Source organism: Nelumbo nucifera, chromosome 8, assembly GCF_055504915.1.
Source record: "Nelumbo nucifera cultivar China Antique chromosome 8, China Antique-T2T, whole genome shotgun sequence".
Classification (NCBI taxonomy): domain Eukaryota; kingdom Viridiplantae; phylum Streptophyta; class Magnoliopsida; order Proteales; family Nelumbonaceae; genus Nelumbo; species Nelumbo nucifera.
Genome location: NC_142656.1, coordinates 10,090,860 through 10,117,719, shown reverse-complemented (window position 1 = coordinate 10,117,719; position 26,860 = coordinate 10,090,860). Strand labels below are relative to the sequence as shown.

The 26,860-nt window shown below is 40.6% G+C and overlaps 1 protein-coding gene and 1 pseudogene across 4 annotated transcripts in view; one reads left to right on the top strand and one right to left on the bottom strand.

Moving 5' to 3' along the window:
* LOC104592179 (uncharacterized) overlaps window positions 1-14,844 on the top strand; it is a 26,047-nt gene extending 11,203 nt beyond the window's left edge. The window contains exons 2-7 of one of the 3 annotated variants that reach the window (XM_088892886.1): window positions 5,631-5,758; window positions 6,025-6,128; window positions 6,274-6,361; window positions 6,583-6,644; window positions 14,145-14,249; window positions 14,348-14,505. In XM_088892886.1, the coding sequence (XP_088749012.1) occupies window positions 5,631-5,758; window positions 6,025-6,128; window positions 6,274-6,361; window positions 6,583-6,644; window positions 14,145-14,243 (481 nt within the window). In that variant the 3' untranslated portion in view covers window positions 14,244-14,249; window positions 14,348-14,505. Of the gene's footprint in view, window positions 1-5,602; window positions 5,759-6,024; window positions 6,129-6,273; window positions 6,362-6,582; window positions 6,645-14,144; window positions 14,250-14,347 lie in introns of all 3 variants that reach the window. The other 2 variants (XM_010251400.3, XM_010251401.3) reach the window with 2 other exon arrangements.
* On the bottom strand, window positions 14,340-26,860 carry LOC104592178 (granule-bound starch synthase 2, chloroplastic/amyloplastic pseudogene; annotated as a pseudogene). The gene is made up of 2 exons (XR_016079386.1): window positions 26,119-26,860; window positions 14,340-20,485 (listed from the first exon to the last, which is right to left on the bottom strand). The product of XR_016079386.1 is annotated as a granule-bound starch synthase 2, chloroplastic/amyloplastic pseudogene (transcript).

Genomic DNA, 26,860 nt, shown 5'->3' with positions numbered 1-26,860 from the left:
TTTCTAAATCTCTTTCAAATCCCAGGTCATTTGGTGTATCTCCAATTTTAATATAAGATCGATGTTTAACCTCTCATCTCTTGCATTGATTTTTCAATTTTTTCATTGGTGTTGTAATTTTTTGTTGTTACAACTTAAAAAGAATCACATAAATGATTTTGTCCATTGGGAATAATTGAACAAGATTTTGAGATATGAAAGTTTTTATCATTTTTTTTATTTTCTAATTTATATTTTTAAAATAAATAAAAAATTTGGAATTAGTTTGAAAGCAACCTGAGAACCATTAACCGGGTTAAAGATTTTAATGGTTAAATTGTCTGAATTAGCAGTTCCTTGACCATTTCAATGGTTTTTTTTTTGTAAAATAACGGTTTAGGGCCAAAACAGAACTGATAACCTGACCAATTCCTAGGCCAAACAGTTCGATCGTCCGGTTTGGGCCGATTTTTAAAACATTGACTAAAATACTCATTTTTGAATTTAGTCCTTATTTAATTGTAAGGTTTAAATTGTCAATTGAACTACTACTTTTCACCTAATTCAATTCTCTCTATGTAAATCTTATATTTTTTTTTATAAATAAATAAAAAAAGATCTATGCTATATATAAAAGTGCAGATGCAAAGTGGACTTTTTTTGGACTAAAATTACCCTCTATTTCTTTGTTTGATAAAAGGCATGAAAGTCATTTTATTATAACTTTAATGCCAACTTTTGATGGCTACTAAAATGTCCACATTTGTTTATTTATTACTTCTCTAATTGTAAGAGTTGAAAATGTAACTTCAATTATTACTTTCCACCTCATTTAATCCCCTTATACTTAAGGTATTAACTCCCATTTTCTCTTATTAAATCTTATATTTAAATTATTTTCACCAATAAGTTATTTAAGTTAAGTCAATATTTTTAACAATATAAACCCATATATTTTAAAATTGGCTAAAAATTTTAAAACCATATCCAAGTGGTGACTAAGCAATTCAACCATCCGAATCAAATTGATAAACCTATGAAGTCATAGTTAGGTAATAAAATATTTAAAATATAAATAAATATAGGAAATTACAAAAATGTAGAAAGAAATAGACATCCCTAGATAGAGGAAGAAATTGTGGGAGGAATTGAGTGATGTTAGGGGCCTCTGGGAGGGACCGTGGTGTGTGGGAGGGGATTTTAATGTAGTGTGGTTTACAGAGGAAACCAACAACCCCAGACAGAGAGTGACAACTAGTATGAGAAAGTTCAACCATTTTGTGGATACTTTTGAGCTTAAAGAAATTTCACTCCTAAATAATCACTTGGTCCAATCTTCAGTCGAGACCAGTATGCTCCAAGCTGGACAGATTCTTGTTCTCAACAGACTGGGAGGAACATTGGGGTAACCTAGTATCTAGGGCACTCCCAAGAATTACTTCAGACCATTGGCCTATAGTGATGTGTAAGGAGGAATTGAGAGGTGATGGACCCACTCCATTAAGGTTTGAAAATATGTGGTCTATCTGGGATTCAGTGAGAAGATCAGGGAGTGGTGGGAGCAATCTAATCCGATAGTAGAGCGGGAGGGAATGAAGTTCCACAAGAAACTTCAATTTGTAAAATCACAACTAAAGGAGTGGAATAGGTTGGAGTTTGGGAGATTAGAGGAAAGGAAACAAGTCCTGCTAGAGCAAATTGAGGATTTGGATATGAAGGAAGAGAGGGGATCCTTTGGAGAGGAAGACAGGAAAATGAGATGGGAGTTGAGAAGGCAGATGGAGGATATTCTGATTAGGGAGGAAATAAGTTGGAGGCAAAAATCTAGGTGTAAGTGGCTAAAGGAGGGAGATAGAAACACTAGATTTTTCCATTCAATGGCAAATGGGAGGAGAAAAAAGAATCTCATATCAAAATTGGAAGTAGAAGGAGCAGTCTTGTCGAACCCGATAGAAATAGCAAAGGCCTTAGTAACTCATTTCAAATCTATATTCAGAAGGCCTTTGAATGAGAGGGTGTGGTTGGAGGGTTTGGAGTGGCCGACTCTAAGTGCAGAAAACAGATAATGGTTGGAAAAGAGGTTTGATCTGGAAGAGATAAAGACAACAATATTCTCAATGGATAGGACAAAAGCTCCAGGCCCAGATGGCTTCACATTGTCTTTCTATCAGGATTGTTGGGATATAGTGGAGAAGGATCTTAGGTCAGTCTTCGAGGAGTTTCACAATAGGGGAATAATTAATCCGGACTTGAACTCAACTTTCATTGCTTTGGTCCCAAAGAAGAAAGAGGCATCACAACCTAAGGATTCAGACCTATTAGTTTGGTGAATAGCTTGTATAAAATAATTGCAGAAGTGTTGTCCCTCAGGATAAAGAAGGTCCTCCCCTCTATTATTGCACCCAACCAAGGAGCTTTTGTAGAGGGAAGACAGATCACTGATCAAATCCTCATTGTAAATGAGAGTCTGGAGAGCTTCAGGAAATCTAAGAAGAAAGGAGTGGTATGCAAATTGGACTTGGAGAAGGCTTATGACTTAGTGGATTTGTCTTTTTTAGTGGAGGTGTTGAGAAGTGTTAGCGTAGGGGTATTTCTGTCTTTATACCTTGATTGATGTTGCTGATCTGTAATGTTGTGTTGAAACATGTGCTCTTAACTTAAGTAAGGGCACATAGGTCTTTTCAGTCATGTTTAATAATAATATAAATACTTACTGGCCGACTGGGAAAAGTCAAGTTGACTCTTTTAGTTCGAACCTGAATTCTCTCTTCTCTCTTTCTCTCTTTTTTTCTTTATCACTTTTTCTTCTTCTACATAACTGAACTCAATTAGGCCGAACTCTAAGGCAGACCTGAATTATAACATGGTAGCGTAGGAGTATTTCTGAAATGATGAGGATAAATATTCGCGGCCATTATCAGAACGAAAAACTTTAATGTGGGTACCCAATTGGTTACGAATTTCAGCATAAAATTTTTGAAAAATGGTAAACAATTCACTTCTTTCTTTCATTAAATAGAGCCACGTCATCTTTGAAAAATCATTCACAAAAATGACAAAATATCTGTATCCATTATATGACATTACTTTATAAGGACCCCAAACATCTGAATGAACTAAAGAAAAAGGACTCGACACACGGTTATCAACCCTAGAACTAAAGGGAACACGATGGTGTTTGCCAAACTGACACAACTCATAATCCAAAACAGAAAGCTGACTCAAGGACGGAACCAAGGACTTCAAGACTTTGAGCGACGGATGACCAAATCGGCAGTGCCACTGGAGAGGAGAAAGAGATGACTAGAGAGCTGTTGAAGTTCTACCACCACCACTGTCAAGATAATACAGTCCACCTGCTTCATGCCCTCCACCAATCTTCATCCCCGTCTTGAGATCCTGAAAGACACACATAGAAGGATAAAAGGTAATGGAGCAGTTAAGTGATTTGGTCAGCTTACTAACAGACATAAGGTTAAAAGGCAATTAGGAACATACAGAACTGATGAGAGGGATACAGGATCTAGGTCAACATTACCAACACCACAAATTGAGGATGTGGAACCATTAGCAAGGGTGACAGATTGTGATGTTGAGCAATGAGATAAGGAGGAAAACACACCTGGAGTTCCAGTCATGTGATCGGAGGCTCCAGAGTCAATGATCCAGGGATTGGGTGTAGATGCCAGACAAGCCATACCTAAGTGAGCAAAAGTCGCCGTGTTCTGCTGTGATTGGATAAACCTCTCATATTCATCACGGGGAACACTCACCATCTCCTTCATGGGACCATCTGTGGATGTAGGAGGCAACTGGTCAGATGAATGATTCTCCTGTCTAAAGTTGGAACTTAAGTCACCGGTCGCGGCATGATTGGCCCAGGTTGAGGGAGGGCCATGTAAATCATAACAATAGTTGATGGTATGTCCATCCATACCACAATGAGTGCACTTCCTCGGGCCTGAGCTACGTCCTCTACCACGGGCTCCCTCTGAATCTCTGCTCCCAGTACGACCACCACCACGATTATAAGTAGACCCACCATTGCCACTTCGGCCATATGCAGAACCACTACCACCACCACGGCCAGACTGAGCTCCTCGAGCTCCACCTCTACCACCACGGCCTCTCGATGCAGCAAAGGCAGATCTATCTGAGATATTAGAGTTCTCAGTAGATCCAATAGAAATCCTCCGAAGTCGAGCAAATACCTCTTCTAGGGACGGAAGAGCTGATCCCTCTAATATCTGAGCCCGTACTGGTTCATATTCAAACTTTAGTCCCACCAAAAATCTAGTCACATCAAGCTGCTCTCTCTGTTGTTGCTGAATCTTGACATCAGAAGTGAGAGGATGATAGACATTCAACTCATTACGTATGTTCCTCATGTTGGCATAGTACTCCTCAAGACTCTGATTGCTTTGTTGCAGATTAAAGTACTCTTGATAAAGCTGATAAACTCTGGTTGTATTGTCCTGCCCCGAATACAATTTCTTCGCATGGTCCCACACATCTTTGGCAGTATCAAGGAACATGAAGTTCACACTAATCCTGGGTTCCATACTGTTCCACAACCATGTGATGATCTGAGCGTCCTCTTGCTCCTAGTCTTCATACTCATGAGAGTCAGAGGAGGGTTTCTCCTCTCTGATGTGTTTTACCTTCTTCTTTGCCTTCAGAAAGACTTCAACGGATTTAGCCCAAGGCACATAATTCTCTCCATTTAACTTAATGGAGGTCATCTGAACATTCAGGTAGTCTGTAGGCACCATCACACTAGGTTTATAATCATTATTGTCTCCCATTATGTTATCACCAGTTCTGCACACTTGCTGAATTCTATTATCACAGAGATCTGCACACTACACACCACTAGGTCACACCTGTCACACTGATTGCAGCACTAATTGTTGCTGGAATGTGTGCTCTTTACACCACAAACCCTAGATCACACCTGTCACACTGATTTCAGCACTTATTGTTGCTGAAAAGTGTGCTCACACCACAAATCCTACTCCTACAACTACCTGATTCAATTCCCTCTATTTAAATATTACATTTCTTTTATAAATGAACGGAAAAAAACACTAAAAAGATAAAATATTATAAAAGGAAGAATTTAGCCAAGCAGGTAGACTTGTCAATGATACTTGAAATTTCACAACTCGATTCGATTATCACATATTTAGATGAGGTGTTTATGTAATCAGATTTGGATTTTGCAATATGCATCCTATTAATAGTAAAAAACAAAAAACATATAAAAACAAAATATATAATAAAAATACATATTTATAAAATTCTTTGGATACATTATCATCGTCTAGAATTACCACGTGCACACTTACTAGTATGTATATATGTATGACTATGTATAGTTTTTGCCAACATCATAAGAAAGTTGTCCTGATATGTATATGGTTTTTGCCGCTAAAAGAGGTGTGATTCTTCTATTACCAATTGAAAACTTGCAAATGATATTTCTCTGCATCTTACCTGTACACCTCAGTTGGAAGTTTACATTAGAGTGAGCAACTGAACTCAATGAAGTTTGCCCTAATAAAATGAGAAATATAGACCACTAAGTCTCCTCTTTGGTAAATATTGTTTGTTCAATTCAAAGAAATTTTCTTTTGAATTGTCCACTGCAGGTTCCATGTTGATAAAATGTCTTCTGCTCATGTTTATCTGAGACTGAATAAAGGTCAGACAATTGATGATATAAGTGAAGGTTTACTGGAAGATTGTGCTCAACTTGTCAAAGCAAATTCCATCCAAGGTAATTCTATGCTTCCTCCAATTATTCTTAATGTCTATCAATTTATATAGTTTTAGCAAGCTGCTAGCAACTCAAAATCAATAATCTCTTAGGGGCATGAATATGAATCTAAGGCAAGGTTTATCATAAAAAAAGCATATCTCATTGGCTTCATGCTTATGAGGGGCATTTGTACTAAAGTGTATGCTGAATTCAAATGACTAAGCTTCTCTTCTAAGTAGCAACACTAAAAAACATATATGACTAAGCTTCTCTTCTTCTAGCAGGCAACAAGGTCAACAATGTTGATGTTGTTTACACTCCATGGTACAATTTGAAGAAGACAGCTTCCATGGATGTTGGACAAGTTGGTTTTCACAATCCTAAAATGGTGAGCATTATATGTTTTTTAGTGACTGTATATTTTCTGGAAGTGGTTTATGAAGTACAATTTCTACTTCTGTTTTGATCTAGGTATCAGTTGAACATTTAAGGGAATAATGTCTTTTTCAATCTTTGTTTTTTTTGTTTGGTAGGTCCGCACTGTGAGAGTAGAGAAGCGCATAAATGAGATAGTTAATAGATTGAACAAGACAAAAGTTGAGAGGAAGCCAGACTTAAGAGGTTGTATTACAAATTTAGCTTCTATATGTGAAATGAAAATGATAGGTGTTTAAATTTTACAATTTATGCTATCATGCCCATGTGTTGCTAATTCTAGGCTTGACATGTAAACTTCTTCTAGCACTATAATCACCTGCTATAAAGATTTAACTGTATCAGTATGTCAACTATCAAGGTGAATTTTGGTTCTTGATCTTGTATTCATTTTGCTGTCCATGCAGCTGAGAGAGAAGCAGTTAATGCGGCAGAAAGAGCTGAGAAGAAACTTCAGTTGAGAGAAAAAGTAAGTCCAACTTATCCATGTTAGAGTACCTGTTCCAACTTATCCTTGCAACCTTTTAATTTTGTTTTTGGGATAGGCAAACAGGTTAGTAGTTAATTAGTTATTTACTGGGTGCAATTGGATTTCAAACCCAGGCATGTAGCTGGATAGAGTAAATGGTCAGAAACAATATATATTAGAAAGTGTATTTTAAGACATGAATGTATATGCTGTATTCTTGCAGACCATAGGCAAAGATGCAATGCACAACTTAGCAAAACTGGGAAGTCTGAGATATTGAATGATTAGAGTAAAACCCTCTATTTCTGTGTGCATGGACTTTTCATATTGTATAGCCAACCCAAACTAGTTAAACTTGTACTTGCATTAAGTGGGAATGTTGAGTTTGTCCAAGCAGGAAAAGGGGTGCTTGTAAAAATAAGATTATTGTCTACTACTCTTATGCACATCCAAAATGGTGGAGTTGTAATGCACTTGGAAGAATTTTGCCAAGGGTTCACTAGGGTTTCAATAATCTTCCAATATTAGATATATAATTTTCAAGCTATGGTATCTGACTGTCTATACCTGCTTGGTCTGTTGGGCACCAATGTCAGACATCAATACATTATATGTGTGGATACTGCATGAACACTTCTTTAGTATATTATATTGGCACCTTCTAAATATCTAAATTTACATATATATATATATATATATTTTTTTTTTGATCAATAACACTTTCATTAATTCATCAATAGAAGATTTACAAAAGGAAGACAAACACGCTTATCTTCCAAGAGCAACAAAGAACCTCAAGAAAAGGAAAAAAAAAGAAAAAGAAAAGAAAGAAAGAAAGAAAACACACTACAGTTACAGCTTGGCCCAAAAAAGAGAGTCCCTTTCTGCCCCTTGTTTAGCTAAACCGTTAGCTAGGGAATTAGCCGATCTTTTAACCCAACGTATCTTAACTTCCATCTCCCGCACCAGCCACTTGAATTTCCTCCTCTCATTATTGTACTTCCATAAACCATTGTGACCTTTAAGCAGCCACCTTATCACCACCTCTGAATCCCCTTCAATTAAGAGTTTCCTAATGTCCAACTCCTTAGCTTTTTGGACTCCTTCCATAACTGCAAAGATCTCAGCTCTAAGGGAGTCACCCACTCCAATTGGGCCTGAGAACATGGCAGAAATGATCCCATTTTCATCCCTAAAAACACCCCCAATCCCTGGTTGTCCCGGATTTCCCCTGCTACACCCATCAAAGTTTAGTTTCACGAAACTACTAGGTGGAGGGGTCCAAGCCACACACATTACTGACTTAGTTTGTGTGCAACTTGCAATTTCACCCCACTTCCTCAACAAGTCATCCACAGTGTAATCTGTGAAATGCTCCAAAGATTTCAGCCACTGTACCGCCCTAATTTGAATGATAGCCCTCAGATCTGTTGCTCATCTCTAAGCTTATGAGAATATCCTGGAGTTCCTTTCTTCCCAAAGTGTCCAACACACTGCAGCCCTTAGTCCTCTCCACATTGTCCTTCCCCTTTTTATCCGCCACCTGAAAAAAGAAGGGGAAAAAAGGCCTTGCAAGTTTGATGGGGGGTTCCAACTGCAATCAAAAAGGGACAAAGCCCATTTCCAAATTAATCTCGCAAAATGGCAAGACACCAGTAGGTGAAAACCAGTCTCCCCATCCGCTTTACAAAGAACACACCACTGAGGTGACAAACAAGTATTGGGTCTCTTCTTTTGGAGTAAATCACCAGTGTTGATTCTTTCCAGATAGGCTTCCCAACAAAAACTACCAACCCTAGGAGGTATTGCTCTGCACCAAACCTCATCAACAGGAAAAGGAAGGAAGTTAGGGTTGGTGGACTGACTTAAGACTTTGAAGAAAGAAGCACAAGAAAAAATGCCATTGGGAGGTGTCCAAATTCTAGAATCCACCCTAGTGGGGTCTAAGACAACGTTATCAAGAATTGCAATAAGGCTCAAAATAGTGTCAAAGTCCACCCAATCCCTTCTAGAGTCCCTCAAATCCCTTCTTAGACCCAAGTTCCACCCAATCCCAGAAATGGAAGAGGACGGGGTGGTAAAAGACGAGATTGGCTCATTTTTCAAATCAGAAAGAGCAAACAAAGAAGGAAACTGATTCTTTAGAGGGGCACTCCCCACCCAGGTTTGTTCCCAAAATTTTATGGAGTTACCGGAATTCAAATCATATCTGATATTAGGGGAGAAAACTGGTAGCAGGGCATGAATGTCTTTCCAAGGAGAATTTCTTGTGGTCCTAGCTCTGATTCCAGCGTCCCATCCATTATGCTCTAGCCCATGAATACTTGCCACTATTCTAGCCCAAAGCTTCTCCTTCTCCAAGGGGAATCTCCACAACCACTTACCCAACGGAGTGATATTCCTTCTCCTAAAATTTACATATTTAACATACTAAAAATATTAGCGGATTATGAGCCCTTAAATAGGTTCTTACTACCTCAGCCCATTGTTAAACCATGAGCCCTTCAATTAGGGCTGTTCATAAGAATGCCCAACCCGACCAAACCGACCAACCCGGGCTGACCCAACCCGAGTTGGCCGGGTTTTCATCAGTACCGGTCGGTTTCGGGTTGGGCAAATATATAAACCGATATATCGGGTCGGTTTCGGTTTTCTTGTGTGAAAACCAAAACCAACCCGACCCGAACCGAACTAGTCTTCTACTAGTTCGGTAGTTTCTAGTTTGAGTAGTTTCCTACTTAACTATAACTAGTATTCTACTAGAACTAGAAGGCCCATTAGGCAATTACAATTAGAATAGGCAATCTATCCTAGTTTCTAACTTTCTATAATCTTTTACACCAAATAGGCAACCCATTAGGCAATTACAATTAGAATTCAATTAGGTGTCCTTTTGTACAGGAGCAAAACCGAAATCGACCCAACCCGACTCAAACTGATCAGGTCGGTTTGGCCTATCAGTGGGTCGGTTTCGGTTTCCCCCTCAGGTAACCCGACTAGGTCGGGTCGGTTGGGAAAACCCCAATAAACCGACTCAACTCGACCCGTGAACACCCCTACCTTCAATTGGGCACTCAATTGAGCCCTTCAATTGGAAACACTTCTGAACTTTAATATTGTTTTGTTGACTTTCCGTGGATCTATTTTCATCAGTCAGTAACTCATTATGTTTTGTATGCATATGGGGCTAAGGGATGAACAGAAAGAATAAAATAAAATATAGAAAAATGAGAAAACTAGGTAGAGTTCCAGTTCAAAAAGGCCTGTAGTAACATCCTTGAACTTTTTCATAAAGTGTACCCAGTTAATTTGCAATCTTTCTTTATAAGAGGTATCTTCTAACCCAATCCTACAAAGGAGCCTCGGATTACCGATTGTGTCTATGGCTGCATTTAACAAGGTGATTTGTGTTGTCTTCCCCCTCTTGTAGGATATACACGCTCTTCATAAATCTCCTGACTAATCAAATGATTTTTTTTTTAAGATCTGTTGAGTGGGCCACCGATTTGTGTTGATGAGTGGGCCGATCTATGTTTAGTTTATTTTCCTTTAAATTAAGAAGTTGTTGGGCGTTGGGCCCATTAGTTTTTATTTTTAAAGGGGTTGTAATTATTTAGTTTGAGTTGCCACCCTATTAAGGGCATCTTTGTAATATCTCATACTTAAGTTAAATATAAATAGAATGAGGGGCTGGCGGCTAGGGTTATCTATCACAATCCTAGTTGACCTTCTTCTCCTTTTCTTTTCTTTCCTTTTCTCTTTCTATTGCTGAAATCTACAACTTTCTCCTCTTCCTTTCACAAGAAGCTTGACCGAATCAGCATATAAGGGTTTCTACTTGGTATCAGAGCAGGTTGAAGGTTTTGGAAGTGATTCACTCATGCAGCCCTAGATTGACCGACTCCATGGAGATTTAAGAGGTATTGAAGCTCTCAGGTAAGCCCAATTTTTGGATTTTCTTGATGGATCTGTATGCCCTGTGGCTGGTCTAGGGTTTCTCATCAGAATCAGGAAAAACTGGAGAAAGGGGAAGAGTCATGATTTTGTTGGACTCTTCAATTTTTGACATAGGTAGTGGCACCCTAATTTTTTAGGGTTCCTTGGGGTTTTTTGTAAGGGGCGATTCAAGTTCCATGTGGTTTGGAGGCTTCTAGAGAGGGCGGTTGCTTTTTCTCTCTCTTCTCCCATCCCATAGAAAATGAATCTTTCGTGGGAAGAAAGTCCAGGACACCAAAAGGAGTGTCGTTGGTTCTAGAAGGTGTTTTGTTTGTTCTTGCTGCAATTTTTGGTTGTTTTCTGTACCTCTTTTGAGAAACATGGAGGGACAGAGTTGAATATAAGCTCGGGAATGAAATGAGACCAGTGGGAGGAGGTGCTGGAGACCCCTTCGGAGCTGGGACCATTACTATAGTTAGGTTGGATGGTACAAACTACTTGGAATGGTCCCAATCTGCAAAGATGGCCATTGGGGCTCGTGGAAAATTGGGGTATATTACTGGTGAAGAGGTGAAACTTGAAACAGGCAACTCCCGGTGGGTGCAGGAAAATTATATGGTAATGACATGGTTGTGTAATTCTATGTTGCCACATATAAGTAAAAATTTTTTTATGGGCAAATACTGCTAAGGGGATATGGGATGGGGTTGCAGAAACCTATTCACAAAGGGAGAATGTTGCTAGGGCTTATCAATTGAGAAATCAGATTATTGTTACAAGGCAGGGAGATAGATCTGTTGCAGCCTATTTTTCAGTCCTTAAGACTCTGTGGTAGGAGATCGACTATCTAGAGACCTTTGCTTGGGAAACCACCAAGGATGCAACTACCTATCAAAGACATTTAGAGAAGTATAGGGTGTTCGAATTCCTTGCTGGCCTTAACTCTGACTATGACATTGCACGACAACATCTTCTTTCTAGAGACAGTGTCACTCTCTCCCAAGCATATGCCTTTGTGTCAAGAGAGGAGTGCAAGAGGGATGTAATGATGAAAAATCTCATTTCTGATCAGTCTACTATGGTAAGTGTCGTGAAATCTAAACAGAATGGCAATGAAAACAAAAAGGAAGACAAAAGGGACTTGGTATGTGACTACTGTAAGAAGCCTAAGCATACAAGAGATACTTGTTGGAAGCTTCACCCACATCTTGTGCCGACCAGATTGAAGAATAAGAAAGGAAATGCGCACATGGCAGTTACTGGTGATACTCCAGCCCCCCTACTACAACTGCTTTGGAGTCCGTTGCAGCTGCTGCAGTAAGGGTCGATCTTGAGAGGTTTGGGTTACTTCTAAATCAGAGGGATACAGCTAGTTTTAGTTCAGCCGCAAGCGGACAACAAGGTACAGGTAGCACAGGTGGAGCTCATTCTACCTCCTTTGCCCACACAAGTAGTTCACATGTCACTGCAAACTATGTTTCTGCTTCAGGTAAGGAGAGATCTCCTTGGATTATAGACTCTGGAGCCTTAGAGCATATGACCCATTGCTCCACTATTTTCTCCTCTTACCAGCTCTGTTCTGGCAGAGATAGGGTCTCTACAGCTGATGGATCCCATGTTCTTATTACTGGGAAGGGATCTGTCAAGATTAATGATTCTATTTGTTTACCCTCTGTCCTCCATGTTCCTAGATTGAACACCAATTTGTTATCTGTTAGTAGTTTGACTAAGAATCTGAACTGCTTAGTAATTTTTTCTCCTAGACGCTGTATTTTGCAGGATCTGGATTCAAAGAGGACGATTGGGAGTGGTCGTGAAGTGAATGGAATCTACCTCCTGGATAAGGAATTTGAGATTAAGGATCTTGGAGAACTGAGATACTTCTTAGGCATGAAGTGGCAAGATCGAAACATGGAATTTTTATCTCTCAAAGGAAGTATGTCTTGGACCTTCTCCAAGAGACAGGGAAGCTTGGAACAAAGGCAGCTAGCACCCCCATTGATCAGAACCATAGAATCAGTGCATCAGAAGGTGAACCAGTAAAGGACCTTGGGAGATACCAAAGACTTGTGGGTCGGCTCCTATACTTGTGTATGACAAGACCAGACATCTCCTATGCAGTAAGTGTAGTAAGTCAATACATGCATGCTCCACGAGACCATCACTAGAAGGCAGTTGACAGGATCCTTGCTTATTTGAAGGGACATCCAGGCAGAGGCATATTGTTTACTGATCATGGACAGTTGAAGTTAGAGGCTTATACAGATGCGGATTGGGCAGGATGCCTTGATGATAGAAGATCAACATCTGGAGTATGCACCCTAGTTAGGGGTAACCTAGTCTCATGGAAGAGTAAAAAACAAACAGTTGTGGCGAGATCCAAGTGCCGAAGCCGAATTCAGAACTTCTCTGGATTCGTTATCTGTTAGAAGAAATCGGTGTACAGGCAGAAGAACCTATGATGCTATACTGCGATAACCAGGCAGCAATTAATATTGCCCATAATCCAGTCCAACATGACCGAACTAAGCACATTGAAGTAGATAGACATTTTATCAGAGAAAGGGTAACTTTTGGAGAAGTTTGTCTTCCATACATTTCTTCTGATCTGCAGCTTGCTGATGTTCTCACAAAAGGCGTTGCAAAGAATAAACTGGAGCATGATCTACGCAAGTTGGGAATGTGTGACATCTACTCCCAACTTGAGGGGGGGAGTGTTGAGTGGGCCACCGATTTGTGTTGATGAGTGGGCCGATCTATGTTTAGTTTATTTTCCTTTAAATTAAGAAGTTGTTGGGCCTTGGGCCCATTAGTTTTTATTTTTAAAGGGGTTGTAATTATTTAGTTTGAGTTGCCGCCCTATTAAGGGCATCTTTGTAATATCTCATACTTAAGTTAAATATAAATAGAATGAGGGGCTGGTGGCTAGGGTTATCTATCACAATCCTAGTTGACCTTCTTCTCATTTTCTTCCCTTTTCTCTTTCTATTGCTGAAATCTACAACTTTCTCCTCTTCCTTTCACAAGAAGCTTGACCGAATCAGCATATAAGGGTTTCTACTAGATCAGTAATGAGATCAGTGAACTTTGTTAGATCTGGGAAACAAATAAATACAAAGAGAGCTCCTTCCATAAAAAGGGGGAGTACAGACTTTATACAATACTACTACCTTACCAAAGACTAAGTATTTTGTTTTTGTCATGAACCTCTTCCTGAAAGAGCACCATTTCTGATGGGTGTAGCAGGAAGATAGAATGAATTACATCAGAGAGTTGAAGAATGACCAACTTAAATGGTGTATGGAAATGAATTATTTGTGAAAACTATAAAATATTGGAATTCATGGTTCAGTGTGTTTTTCCTTTCATTCAACCTACTACAACAATAGAAAAGAAAAATATGACATGATGTAAACATGGAAGATAAATGGTCAAAAAGTACCAACACCCCAGTGGCACTAGGCCAGCACCTTATTTCTGATTTAATTTCTAAATGGCATTTCCTGAAGACTAGCTGCTGTACCAGGACCAATTTCAATTCCTTATTGTTTTTGTTCTTTTTAGGAGTGGGGTCTCATAAACTTTCACTGCGTACCAGCGCTATATTATCATTCGCAAAATAATACTGCGTTGAAATTATTGATAAAAAAAATCCTGTGTTGAAATCCCGTAAGTGCATTCTGAAATGCAACCTTATAAAAAAAAAGACTATTATTTCCTGAGTGCTTTGAAATATTAGAAATTTCAACTTGCTAATGCTATTACAGAAACGACGGGAGGAGATGGAGAGGCTTGAAAAGGAGAGGCAAGCGGAGATAAGGAGCTACAAGGGCCTGATGGTTTCTGAAAAGATGACCTCCAACAAACAGATTGCTGCAGCAAACAAATCGTTGCAAGAACTGGAAGAAGATTTCATGTGAGAGAAGCACCAAATAGATGCAAATGGTTCAGAAGATATTCAAAGAAGGGCTTCAATTTATCAAACATCACGGGCTTATTTCTGGAACGAGGAAATGTTTCAGAAACTTGAGATTGAGATGTATGCTAATTTTAGTTTCTGGAAGAGATTTCTGCCCATCTCATTGATGAAACAATGGCATTCACCTTGGCATCCAACCTCTTTCTTCTCTGACTGACATGTTCATGAGAAAGTGGAATTTGCCACATCTCTAGAAGACGAACTTTAAATATGTTATTTGCTGCTTGATCTGTGTAATTCACACTTAAATAATGATAAATATGGTATGGAATATCGATCTTTATATACTCGTGCTGCAACATCTTTTGGCTGTGAAGGAATACTGCGAACTAGAAGCGGGGGAAAATCTGTCGGTTTTTCCTGCAAATGTTGATATATGTAACCAACCCCGTTTAGATGTGATAAAGCTTTGTTTAAGTTAGGCATCTTCAGAGAACTTAACTAATGTTTTCCATTCACTTTATTCCCTTGTATGTTTAGACAGTTTTGTATTTAATTAATTTGGTATCTAGACAGTGGGATTTGAAATTTGTATATTTAGTCGGGTTTGATTATAGGGAGAATGACGGTTCAGCCCAGGGTCAGAATTTTTAGTACAATTGGGTAGGTATCAGTTCGGAATTGATGCTAATTTACGGCGGGCCTCGATATCTAATTTACAGGTTGAATATTTCAACCTTTCCGTACTTGTCCGTTGATTATAATGCCGGAAAACCATGATATCTAAGACTTGCAACCAACCAAGCAGTGGTTGGGATTTGGTCAATATTCAACAATGATAAAGGTGCATGCATTCAACAAAGTTGTCAGTCGGGAGCTCCAGCAGCTTCAAAAAGGAAAATTTCCCACCTCTAGAAAGGAAGAGCCAGTGGTTGGGATTTGGAAACATCAAGATAATCGGACAGTCCCGGCTCCCCACAAGGTCATCGATTATCTGGGATATAAAAGAATGGTAAATCACTTGCTTTGGATGCCCATGTTCATCTTGGGGTTGGCATGCATTCCAAACCTGTACCAAGTCTCTGAGAGCAACAGTTTGTGTTATTAAAGAAATTAGGTTTATCAATTTTCTTATGCACAACCAATAATCATATAAAATTATCAAAAAACCAAAAATCATATTTAGAACCGAGAGAGATGTCCAGAAGATAGCAATTTCCTTCCCCCCTCCTGGAGGCAACAAACCCAACTCAAGCCCTAGCGGCCTAGCCCCCTATTAAACACAACCAAACTACAGGTGTTAATATAAGGTTGTTTAGAAAGTGGGCCTCCAGGTTTCCGAGCACAAGGTCCGCCATATCCTTACATGTTTCCACTGCCAGTGCCACTTCCCACATGGGGAAGGAAAACCACATTTTCAAGCCCAAACAATCGTTCTGGTACCTGAGATTCATGCTCAAATACATCAAGTCCAGCCTCAGCCAACCGGCCTTCAACCCGTGCAGCAGTGGACCGCGCCCAATGTTTATAATGACACCGTGGATAATACTTGTAGTGCCCCGTTTGGGTGACTTTCAGTTTCAGGACGTGGCTTCTCATTCCCTCTCTTCCTCTCTCCCTCTATCTTCTTTTCTCCTCCCTCCCGAGCTCCACCGCCTCTTCACAGCACCGATATACAGCCCGAATCTCACCGCCATCGGAAGCGACTTTACAACCACCGCCGCTGCAACCCTCACATCCCCTCTCTCTTCACTTCTCCTCTCTCAACCGTTGGAGACGGCAAGGCTCCATTGTACGTGCATGTTTGATGAATTAATAACCCAAACCACATCACGAAGCTCATGAATTTATTCAAAGATTGAGTGGTGGACACAAATATTATCAGCAGTTTATACACATCTGCAAAATTGTATTATAGTGCTCAACAAAAAAACTTTTGGGGATGAAACATTCCATTTTGATGTAGAAGGGTCATGGCTTATAATATGTTTTGCTAATTGCTGATGGAATCCTGGCGAAATGTTTCTTTGCTTCTAACACTCCTATTAAGTTTGAGGGAATCAGGATGCTTCACTGATGCTTTGCCCATATGGCTGCGGAATTGGGTTTATCTGAACTCTGTTTCTTTTTCTTTTTCTCTGCAATCCTCTTATTACCACCCAAAAAAAAAACTCCTTTTAGGTAACTAGCATCCTTAATTTCTCGGGCAATATTCCACCCTTTAATCTGGTTTTAAGGCAGGAGGTAATGCCAAGTGAATGGTGGTGCCGTCCTCAAGAGGGTGGCTTTTCTTTGGTACCCAATGCATCGACACAACTCATCGCACCACTCGGATGGTCTGGTCAGTTTTGGGCTCGCACCAAATGTAACATTGACGACACGGGAAACGGTAAGTGCATCACCGGAGACTGCGATGGACTAAAGTGTGCGGGCGGTGATTGTTATGGGCCCGCGTGTAGGATCTCGTCACGGGTCAGTCCACGGGGAGAAAGCCCTGCTTTCCCTTGCGTGTAGACCCTATTGCGGAAACTGAATGGGTGATTTGTCCAAGAGACCACCCGAACTCTCCGAATGGGTGATTTGTCCAAGAGACCACCTGAACTCTCCTCACTCTTCTTTCTTGATTGGAAAACTGAATGCCTTTACTTCAATTCGTAGCTCCTTAAATAGGAGATTACAGAGGGAAATTCCTTGTTGGATTCGGCTAGGCTAGGGTAATCCAACTCAAACTAAAACTCCTAATTACCTACTCCTAATGATAACACAACTCTTACTTAAGAAGATAAAATAAGATAAGGATAAGGGATAAGGGATAAGGGATAAGGAATAGTGAAGCTGGTGGCGAGTTGGTGAGCAGAGCTGATGTGGTAGGATAAGTGTGGACCCACCTTGATGAGCTGTCATGTGGGCCCCGCCCTACTGCTGCGGCCGGGCGGTGCGGGCATCTCGCAGTGCTGCTACCGTGCGGTGCGTGCTGCTGTCGAGCGGTGCGTGCTGCGCGCTGTCGGGCGGTGCATGCTGCTGTGCGGCGCTGCCGGGCGGTGCGTGCTGCTGCCTATGACTGCGCCGCAGTGCACTGCCGGTTGGTGTGTCCATAACATCACACCCCTCCTGGACAACGAGCTTGTCCTCAAGCTCGAATTCCGGATACGTGGCTTGGAACTCTGCCAATGGATCAAATGGCTGCACACTATCTCTCAGTCCACCAACGACATGAACAACAGGGACTGCCCCGTAGCTCAGTGCATAAAGCTGGTTCAGTCCACATGGCTCAAATCTAGAAGGCATGAGGAGGATGTCTGCACCAGCAGTTATTCGATGGGCCATTTTCACAGAGAAACCAACCCAACCCCTGGCTTTGTCATGGTGTTGACGCTCAGAATGTTTGAGAAGCTGTTCCCGGTCAGGTCTCCCAGTGACCAACATGACTAGTTGCACATCCTGGTCCACCATCCAAGGAATGGACTCAGCAACGAGATCAACACCCTTCTGATGGTCAAGCCTGCCAATGAACCTAATCAGAGGAACATTCTCTCGAAGAGGAAGACCAAGCTCCCTTTGTAGAGCTGCTTTGCATTGAGGCTTGCCAGTCTGAAGAGTCTCCGCAGAGTAATTGGTGTAGCCATCCGATGCCAGGTAAACATCTAACTGTGGGTTCCCTTCGTTTGCATCAATCTCATTCACGATGCCCTTCAGCTTCCAATCACACTCATTTATTATTTGGTGCAGACCCCAACCACCTTCTTTAGTTTTCAGCTCCCAGGCGTAACCATGGCTTACAGTGACTCCACGATCTGCTGCTTTCAGGCTAGCTACAAGGACATTGAAGTGTTCCCCACCTCCTGGGTCATGTAGTTTGAAGTAGTTTTGTGGAAGATCCACATAACGAAATCCGCGTACTGGACCACGACCCCGGTGTGCTATGTTGTGGATCACAGGAACGCACCGGGTATACTTACAGAAGAGAACCTCAAGAGCAGCCTTACCAAAGAGAACCATGCGTTTTAAAAGTTACCTCCCTATCCTACCCATCCACCTTATATCTCTTGCACACTCCTGTTTCTTGGGCTTCTGCATAGTTACCATACCGTGGTGCCACAACCATAACTCTATGTCCACGCTGAGCCAAAGCCTTCGGTAAAGCCCCAGCAACATCGCCAAGCCCACCTGTCTTCGACAAAGGAGTGCATTCTGCAGGTACCAATATAATGTTCGTGACATTGTCCTTGGCCAAAGGAGGAGACCTTACAGTTTCATCCTCCGTGCACTGATCCTTGGGAATAACTGCGGCTGTAGGGGCAGCGATCTGCTGTTCGCTGGATGCCTCTGCCCAGTCCGGACGGCGACTATTTGTGTTGGCGATTCCCTCAGAACTCCTTTGTTGGAGAGGAATGCTTCCAGGCGGCGTCGCAACTCCCAGACATCTTCCTTGACTTCACGAACCTCCATGCTGGTTTCTGCTAGCCTATGTTCCAGTTCATTGACCTTGGATGATAGCTGCTCCATATCGCCCGTGACGTTTGGCTCTGATACCAAACGTTATGGGCCCGCGCATAGGATCTCGTTACGGGTCGGTCCACGGGGAGAAAGCCCTGCTTTCCCTTGCGCCTTCCCTTGCGTGCAGACCCTATTGCAGAAACTGAATGGGTGATTTGTCCAAGAGACCACTCGAACTCTTCGAATGGGTGATTTGTCCAAGAGACCACCCGAACTCTCCTCACTCTTCTTTCTTGACTGGAAAACTGAATGCCTTTACTTCAATTCGTAGCTCCTTAAATAGGAGATTACAGAGGGAAATTCCTTGTTGGATTCGGCTAGGCTAGGGTAATCCAACTCAAACTAAAACTCCTAATGGTAACACAACTCTTACTTAAGAAGATAAAATAAGATAAGGATAAGGGATAAGGGATAAGGGATAAGGAATGGTGAAGCTGGCGGCGAGTTGGTGAGCAGAGCTGATGTGGTAGGATAAGTGTGGACCCACCTTGATGAGCTGTCATGTGGGCCCCGCCCTACTGCTGCTGTCGGGCGGTGCGCGCGTCTCGCGATGCTGCTGCCGTGAGGTGCGTGCTGCTGTCGTGCGGTGCGTGCTGCTGCCGTGCGGTGCGTGCTGCCAGGCAGTGCGTGCTGCGCGCTGTTGGGCGGTGCGTGCTACGCGCTGCCGGGCGGTGCGTGCTGCGTGCTGCCAGGCGGTGCGTGCTGCGCGCTGTCGGGCGGCACGTGCTGCTGTGCGGCGTTGCCGGGCGGTGCCTGCTGCTGTGCGGCCTGTTGTGCGTGCTGCTGCCTATGACTGCGCCGCAGTGCGCTGCCGGTTGGTGTGTTCATAACAGTGATGCACCACCTGTTACACTTGCCGAACTCACCATCGGTGTCAACAGCACTAACAATATGGATTTCTACGACATAAGCCTCGTGGATAGCTACAATGTAGGTATGTAAGGGTGCTGGGTTGGACAGGAGCCTGCCAGTACGCTGTTTGCATTGCCGATCTCAACCATAGTTGTCCAGAAGGACTGCAAGTAACGGACTCCGGCGACGTGGTAGCATGCAACGGCGGTTCCGTGTTGTGTAGGGGCAGTGGGGAGGGAGGAGAAGAGAAGAGAGAGAATGAGAAGCAGCGGCAATTCCGACTGTGCTGGAGATTCGGGTTGTATGGGGGGAGCGGTTCGGTGCTGTGTAGGGACAGTGGGGAGGGAGGAGAAGAGAAGAGGGAGGGAATGAGAAAAGAGAAAGAAGCATTGGATGGGTTAATTGGATTTCATAATATTTTGGAGTCCATGCTGCCGTTAGGAACACAGATGCTCAACCACCATGGCTTTGTCATGGCAACTCACCTCTGACGCAGATGCTGTACCAAACGGGCTTGTAATTTGTATTCGGTTTCTCTGATTTGGAGTGATTACTGATCGGGAAACCAAATGCCTCAGCTCTCTTTGCAGTTGCTGAACCAATGCGGCCCAGTCCCAGAATGCCTACTGTTTTGCCACTGAACCGCAAAAGAGCAAGAAACATGAGCACAAGAAAGAGAAAGTTGAGTGCTAGCTTTACGTTTTAAAGGTAGTTACATCTTCTGATGAATTTAATGAAGAAATCAGTCCTGCAAACTCAGCTTCTTTTTCCCATGAAAGAAAATGTTCCGAGTACTAGCAGGACAGTTTAGACCTTGCACAGATGTATTTCTTTTGCTTTGTTCAAGAAAGTGTGGTGAAGAAAAGTTGTCTACACCTTGGATTTTGAAATTTTCTTTTTCTTCTTTTCCCATCAAAGCTTTTTCGGTATTATGTTTTTTCAGCAGCATAAAATTTTTCTTGTATCTATTACACTCTTCATCAAATGCAGTTCCTAGGCTGCTATACTATAGCAGCAAATGCATTCATATACCCTGCATGCCACCAATCTATTTGGCTTTCCTTTCTCTCTGGATCTTTAATCTGGCATGGTATTTTTACTGAATAATGTTACATACACCATTAGAATCTGTATTCAACATGTAATAAAATTCAGCATAGAACAAGGTTCTAATCTTGTATAACAAAAACCTAACAAAGCACCAGAAAGGAAACATCCTTCCCCAGCCTCATAAACCTCTAGTAATGTTTCTTTTATTCAACCCAAGAATAAAACCCACAATTGAACCAATTATCTCAATATAAATACAATTTGACCAATAAGTTGACCATATTAGATCTCCATGGGCACATCAAGAGAAGAGCATAATAAAAAGCTATCAGTCTAATTAGGTCAACCATCTGTTGTCAAATGAAATTCTAATGAGGTTTAAGTTTTTAATCACTCAAACTGCTTTTCTTTTAGTGAATGATGACCCATCTACAATGTTAATCCACTCAATATCACATACCACTTAGGCTTCAGGTACAACTCTGTTACACGCTGCCTTTTGAGATTTGCAATCACCTTGTACAATGTTAAGGATGGTATTATAGGATTCAACATCAGGAATTCACTTACTGCTACTGCTAGAAATACTAAGACAGTGAGTAAATAGGACTTCTTCCTACCTTTCTAATAAGGTTAGATAAATCTCCTTCTATAAAAACAAGAAGAATATTGTTAGCAAAGCCAAGTTTTTAAAGATCGACATGATATATCCAATACAGAGCATGTTGTATTGGCTTTCTGGCTGATGAATATGTTGCCTGAGTGGAATATCGGTTTCTTTATCATTCCACTTATACTTGCATCAGCCGATATGTGTTGGCTCATTAAAAATTTGCCACCTATTCCTATTTATTGCAACTAATTAGCATAATTTCAACTGATTAACCAATAATAAGTGCCAATTCAAATTTGTAGTTAATGCTATCGTAATATTTATTGCAATTCTCTAAATTCTAACCCTTAATTGGTGCAAACTCAAATTCATAATTAATACTAAAAACCAAGTTACTTATAAATGTGGAAAGTTGAACCTCTCCAACGTGAAATCCAAGTAACCTTTCTTTTTTTTTTTTTTGATAGATGAAATCCGAGTAACCTTTAACACTACACCACACAACATTATGCACATAACTCAGGTTTTATTTTTAATCTTTAATCTCATTTTATGAACTTTAAAATTAGTATTAGGATCTTTAATCCCATTTTATGAACTTTGAAATTAGAATTTTCCTTAGCAACCTTCCCTCAACTTTCTGTTTTTCTCTTGTTTTTTATCAAACCAAACACAGCCTTAAGTGTATCTTGGTAGTCCACACTTCACATAAACTATTAAAGTATGTGATTCCTATTTGTTTATACCTTATCCACTGTTATTTTTTTTACTAGCTACCTTATTCACTGTTGTTTCAATCTTAGATTTAGTGTTATTAATGTATTTGTGGGATGTTTGACTCTCCTTAATGTATCTATTGGTAATTTGGTATCTAGATCTTTCCACTGTGTCTATGCATATCCAAAGTGTATCACAATTCAAATCCTAAAATTGCCTTACCAATATGCTTTGTGAAACTGAAATTTTGAACCTTGAGTAAGACCCATGTCTAACAAGAAGCTCCTTTTTTTGAAGAGTAAGAATAACATTTTTATTGATAAAAAAGAAAAACTGATTACAACCAGACATGGATGCTAAGATAACACCCAAAACCAGCTATAGAAGGACAAGAAAGCCACGACCAAACATGATGGAAACAACCCCCCCTCAACACTGCAAAAGCACCTAGTCTTCAGCTTCAAACGTTTAGTCATGACCATTGTCATCCTTGTCCCAGACCTTACCTCCTTTCCTTACCAACTTCTTCTTCATTCTCTCTTCCTTTTTTCTCTTTTCAAAAATTTCAAAAGCTCTTCTAGCGAACTCCTCACCTCCCCAGATAGATAAACCTAAGCTCTTGCCAATTTTAACACCTTCACTTTATCCCCTTCCTCCTCTCCATCTTGATGAGCCAAAGTGAAACAATTCTCACCAACTCGACCTCCCTCCTCCATATTACCCTAACCTCCATACCTTCCTTTTCCAGAGTCGACCCCCCCCCTTTCATCACCCTACTTCGAATCTAAAACTTTTAATTTATTACTCTTGTAGACTCTCTTATATTTATTGGAAGGACCCTCCCCAATCAACCTGTCTTTTAGCCTTGAAAAAACCTTATACACCTGAACAAAATGAAACTTGTTTGTCTCTCTGACATTCTTCGATCCTTCTGAAGATTTAACGTCTCCTTCCTTGTTCATGCTCCTTAACTGACTTACGACTCCAATCCTCCCAACTGAAACTTCAAGCTTTTGGAACTCCTCGTACTTTGCTGATGAACCAAATTCCTTGTCCTTGTCCAAAGCCTCTTCTGAATCCTCAGCACAGCAACTAGTATTCCGTCTCTTGTCGGCACCCTCTTCCCAACCATCCTTTTCTACCCTTCCTTTCTTGCGCTCTCCTTCCAACTTACTGATTCCAATATTTTTTCCCTCAAACCCACCTCCCTTCCCTCCTTCTGGCCTCCTAAACAGCCAGCATTTTGATCCTCCACATCCAAATTCCATGGTTGAAACGTGTTAGGAGGTAGCTCGACAACAAATTCACCAAAAGAAATAACTTTACGTATTTGCTGACCAAGCCTTGTCTCCTTCTTTCTTCCACCACAGGGTTCCTTTGAATCAAAGATATTCTCAATCATCATCTACCTTAATCAAGTCATCCTTTGGAAATAGGTCCACTAACATTGATATTGTGTTCTCCACTTATTTGATGATTTACTTGCAATCACATCCTCAACAAATTCATGACTATTAGCCAAAGGAGTAAGAGGAACAAGAGAAGATTGCAAACTGCAATGTGATAACATTCCAATTCACTGTGATCAATAATCCAAAAGCAGTTCATAAAACGAAGGGGCATAAGATTCTCAGATGGCACTGAGGGGGAGATTTTTTCTTCAAAAACCTGTTTGTTTCTTTCTTCCCATACCCCTTTCCAACAAATTTGTCATTGCATGGTTTCCAGAGATGCAAAAAGTTGCAACATCTCATGGGGCACAAATGACCATTCCCCCACCCTCAAATTTGTTGGAGTTTGGATCTGCTGACCACAAGACGCTGGCCGCATCTTGTGCACAAGACACCACAGCTGCACATTGGTAACATCTCCCTATGAATGATTACAAAAGGTACAAGAGATGTTGTGTGGTTGGCTATAGGGTGTTATGGTAAGCATCTTTTGGTCAGCAGATCTAGATTCCATTTAGTGTTCCCAGGACCAAAAAAGCTTCCCGATAAATCCAGTAGTTGTTTCACTGTTCCAGGAATACCAGAAATGTCCCAATGTAACATTTCCAAATGCTGTCCAAGTCAATCTTACATATTCTGAGTAACTCAACTGTAGGTCACCAGAACACTTCCCTTGAGCTTAGGAAATGCTTTATGAGCAGTACTAAATGAAACAATCTCCATGTCCAAATTAACATAGCATGTCTTTGCCTTTTTTTTTTTTGATGAGTTATGCACATGTTAATTGTTTATAAATACAACTTCTAAACCAAAAATTAAATCAGTAAATGATTAAAGGAAAACTTAAATCTGGTTTTCAGGGGAAAAATGACTGCATTTTTTAGCAACCTCCTTGGTTCCAAGGAAAACACACATACACATAAAGGTATTAGAGCCATGGATACACTCTTTACCAACCCAAAATAGGTTATAAGCACTCATATCAATATGCCAGAAAAAGGTCTTTACCCAATGTTGGCCCCAACGATATGTCAAAGGGAGCATGATCAGCTATTTCTACTACTGAAATGTTTATATTTATGGTTATGCAGCCCGTCTAGTGGGTCGCCTGGGCAATGGACCTTTCAAAGCAATAGTCATTGCCCCGGTATGCTTTATTTACACTGATAAATTCTTATCATCGGAATGTATTTTCCATAAATCTTTAGTATTTTCTATAGCCAATGATTTATTAACTTTTATGGTCCTTTTAATAAATGAAAACATGACTTAATGCTTAATGCAAATGATATATCAAATGAGAAAATAGTTTAACCTTGCATATGCATATAAGCTTCTGAGGTCTCAAGGTTTTATATCGACACATGTGTTGTTAAGTCGAATACTGACCCAAATCTTGATTAAAACATAGCAAATCTTGGTTTGATCGCCAAGTAATGGTCATTCCAAACTGCCACTCATAAATCTTGGTTTGGCCCAATCTGAAACATAGCAATCTTGGTCTGAAGCATCGGATTACACCTAAAACTATATTAAAACTTTTCCTAGAGAATTCCAATTAAAAGGACAAACTTAACAACAGATTAATTCCTATACCGGGGCACCTCATAACGAGCCATTGCAGACAAAATCAAGATAGTGCAGTAAAGCTAGAATAATATAAAGATGGATTGCATTAATGTGTAGCCAATAAGCACATGCTTATCTGCAATTAATACAGAACACTGTGTGTCATTCTGGGTATCATCTGTCAAGAAGAAATTAAGCACAAATGCAGGGTGTCAAATGGCTCCAAGTGGCACCCTGAGTGGTGTATTTATTAATTGCAAAGACTCTGCTGACGCTGACAGAAGGATTTCCCAGGTGTCAATACCTATTAAAAGTTGAATGCATGTTCATTCAGACACACATAACACACATTAGAAATAATATCTTATGGGGGTTCTTTTTAAGCTATATATCTATTTATGGGTAATGATGGGAGCTGATGTTTCACCTAAGGCAACAAAAAATACATGAAATTCCAAACAAAAAGAGGAAAAAAAATCTCAGGAAAAGCAGTTGATAGTTTTGTTATGAATATAGAGAATTGATCTTTTATTTATCAACAATTTCATGGAATATGACATTTTTTAGTGGAAACTCAGAAATTTTCAGTCTCAATGGCTATGAAGATTAAATCCATATGCAAGTACTGATACACCATGGTTTATTGGTCTTTTGGTAAGGTTATTCATATATAGAAGAAGAAGATAAGACAGGACCGCTGATTCACAGATATACTTAATAAGCACAAGTAAGTCACAAATCCTCCTTTTGTTGAACAAACAATTCAAACATTGGCATTTCCACTTCTAGATCATTAAAGTTCAAAACTGAATCATGAAAGAAAAAGAGAACGGGAACATCCAAAAAGAATGATACAGAAGAACTGCAGACCTTCGTAGTCAATTTAAAATCCCCTCTGACCCACGACCCACTTCTCACGTAGCGATGTCAGCACAGCCAACATAAACCCAATGCTAAATCAGCAACATCCTCAGTAAGAACATCTGGAGTATTGGTAACCCTAATCCCTCTCTCCTTGCAGTTCACCAGATCAACCTTATCCAATCCAACGCTGAAGCATTTTCAAAAAAAAAAAAAAAAAATCCAACGCTGAAGTTAGAGACAATCTCTAACTTGGGCGACAAATTGATCATCTCGGCATCGCGATCAATCATCGCGCTCTAATCGAATTCGAATGCTCCTTCAGAAATTCCTTCTTATTCTGGGATTCCCAGAATCTGAAGAGCTTGAATCGCTTGTCGAGCTCCTCTTCCAGGAATGACGAGAATGTGCTGGTCATCAGAACTCCGATGGCTTCCATTTCTGGTGGATATCGAAGAAGAACAAAGATTTAATATTAAGACTGTGTTCGCTCCGACCTTCTTATTCTTCTTCTATTCTCGTCAGTGGCTACTCATTCCCAGTACTTGGGAGAACTCTTTTTGTTCGTTCTCTGTTGTCCAGTGATTACACATTTACACTGGTTCGGAATCTTCATTGATATTTTTCCCGTATCGGACCGAATCAGCGATTTGTTTCGCGCGACGAGTTCTTCCGAGGTCTGAAGTCTTAATGTCTGAATTCTGATTCTATTTTTTTGGCAAATTACAGATAACTACCCTGTACTTAGGGT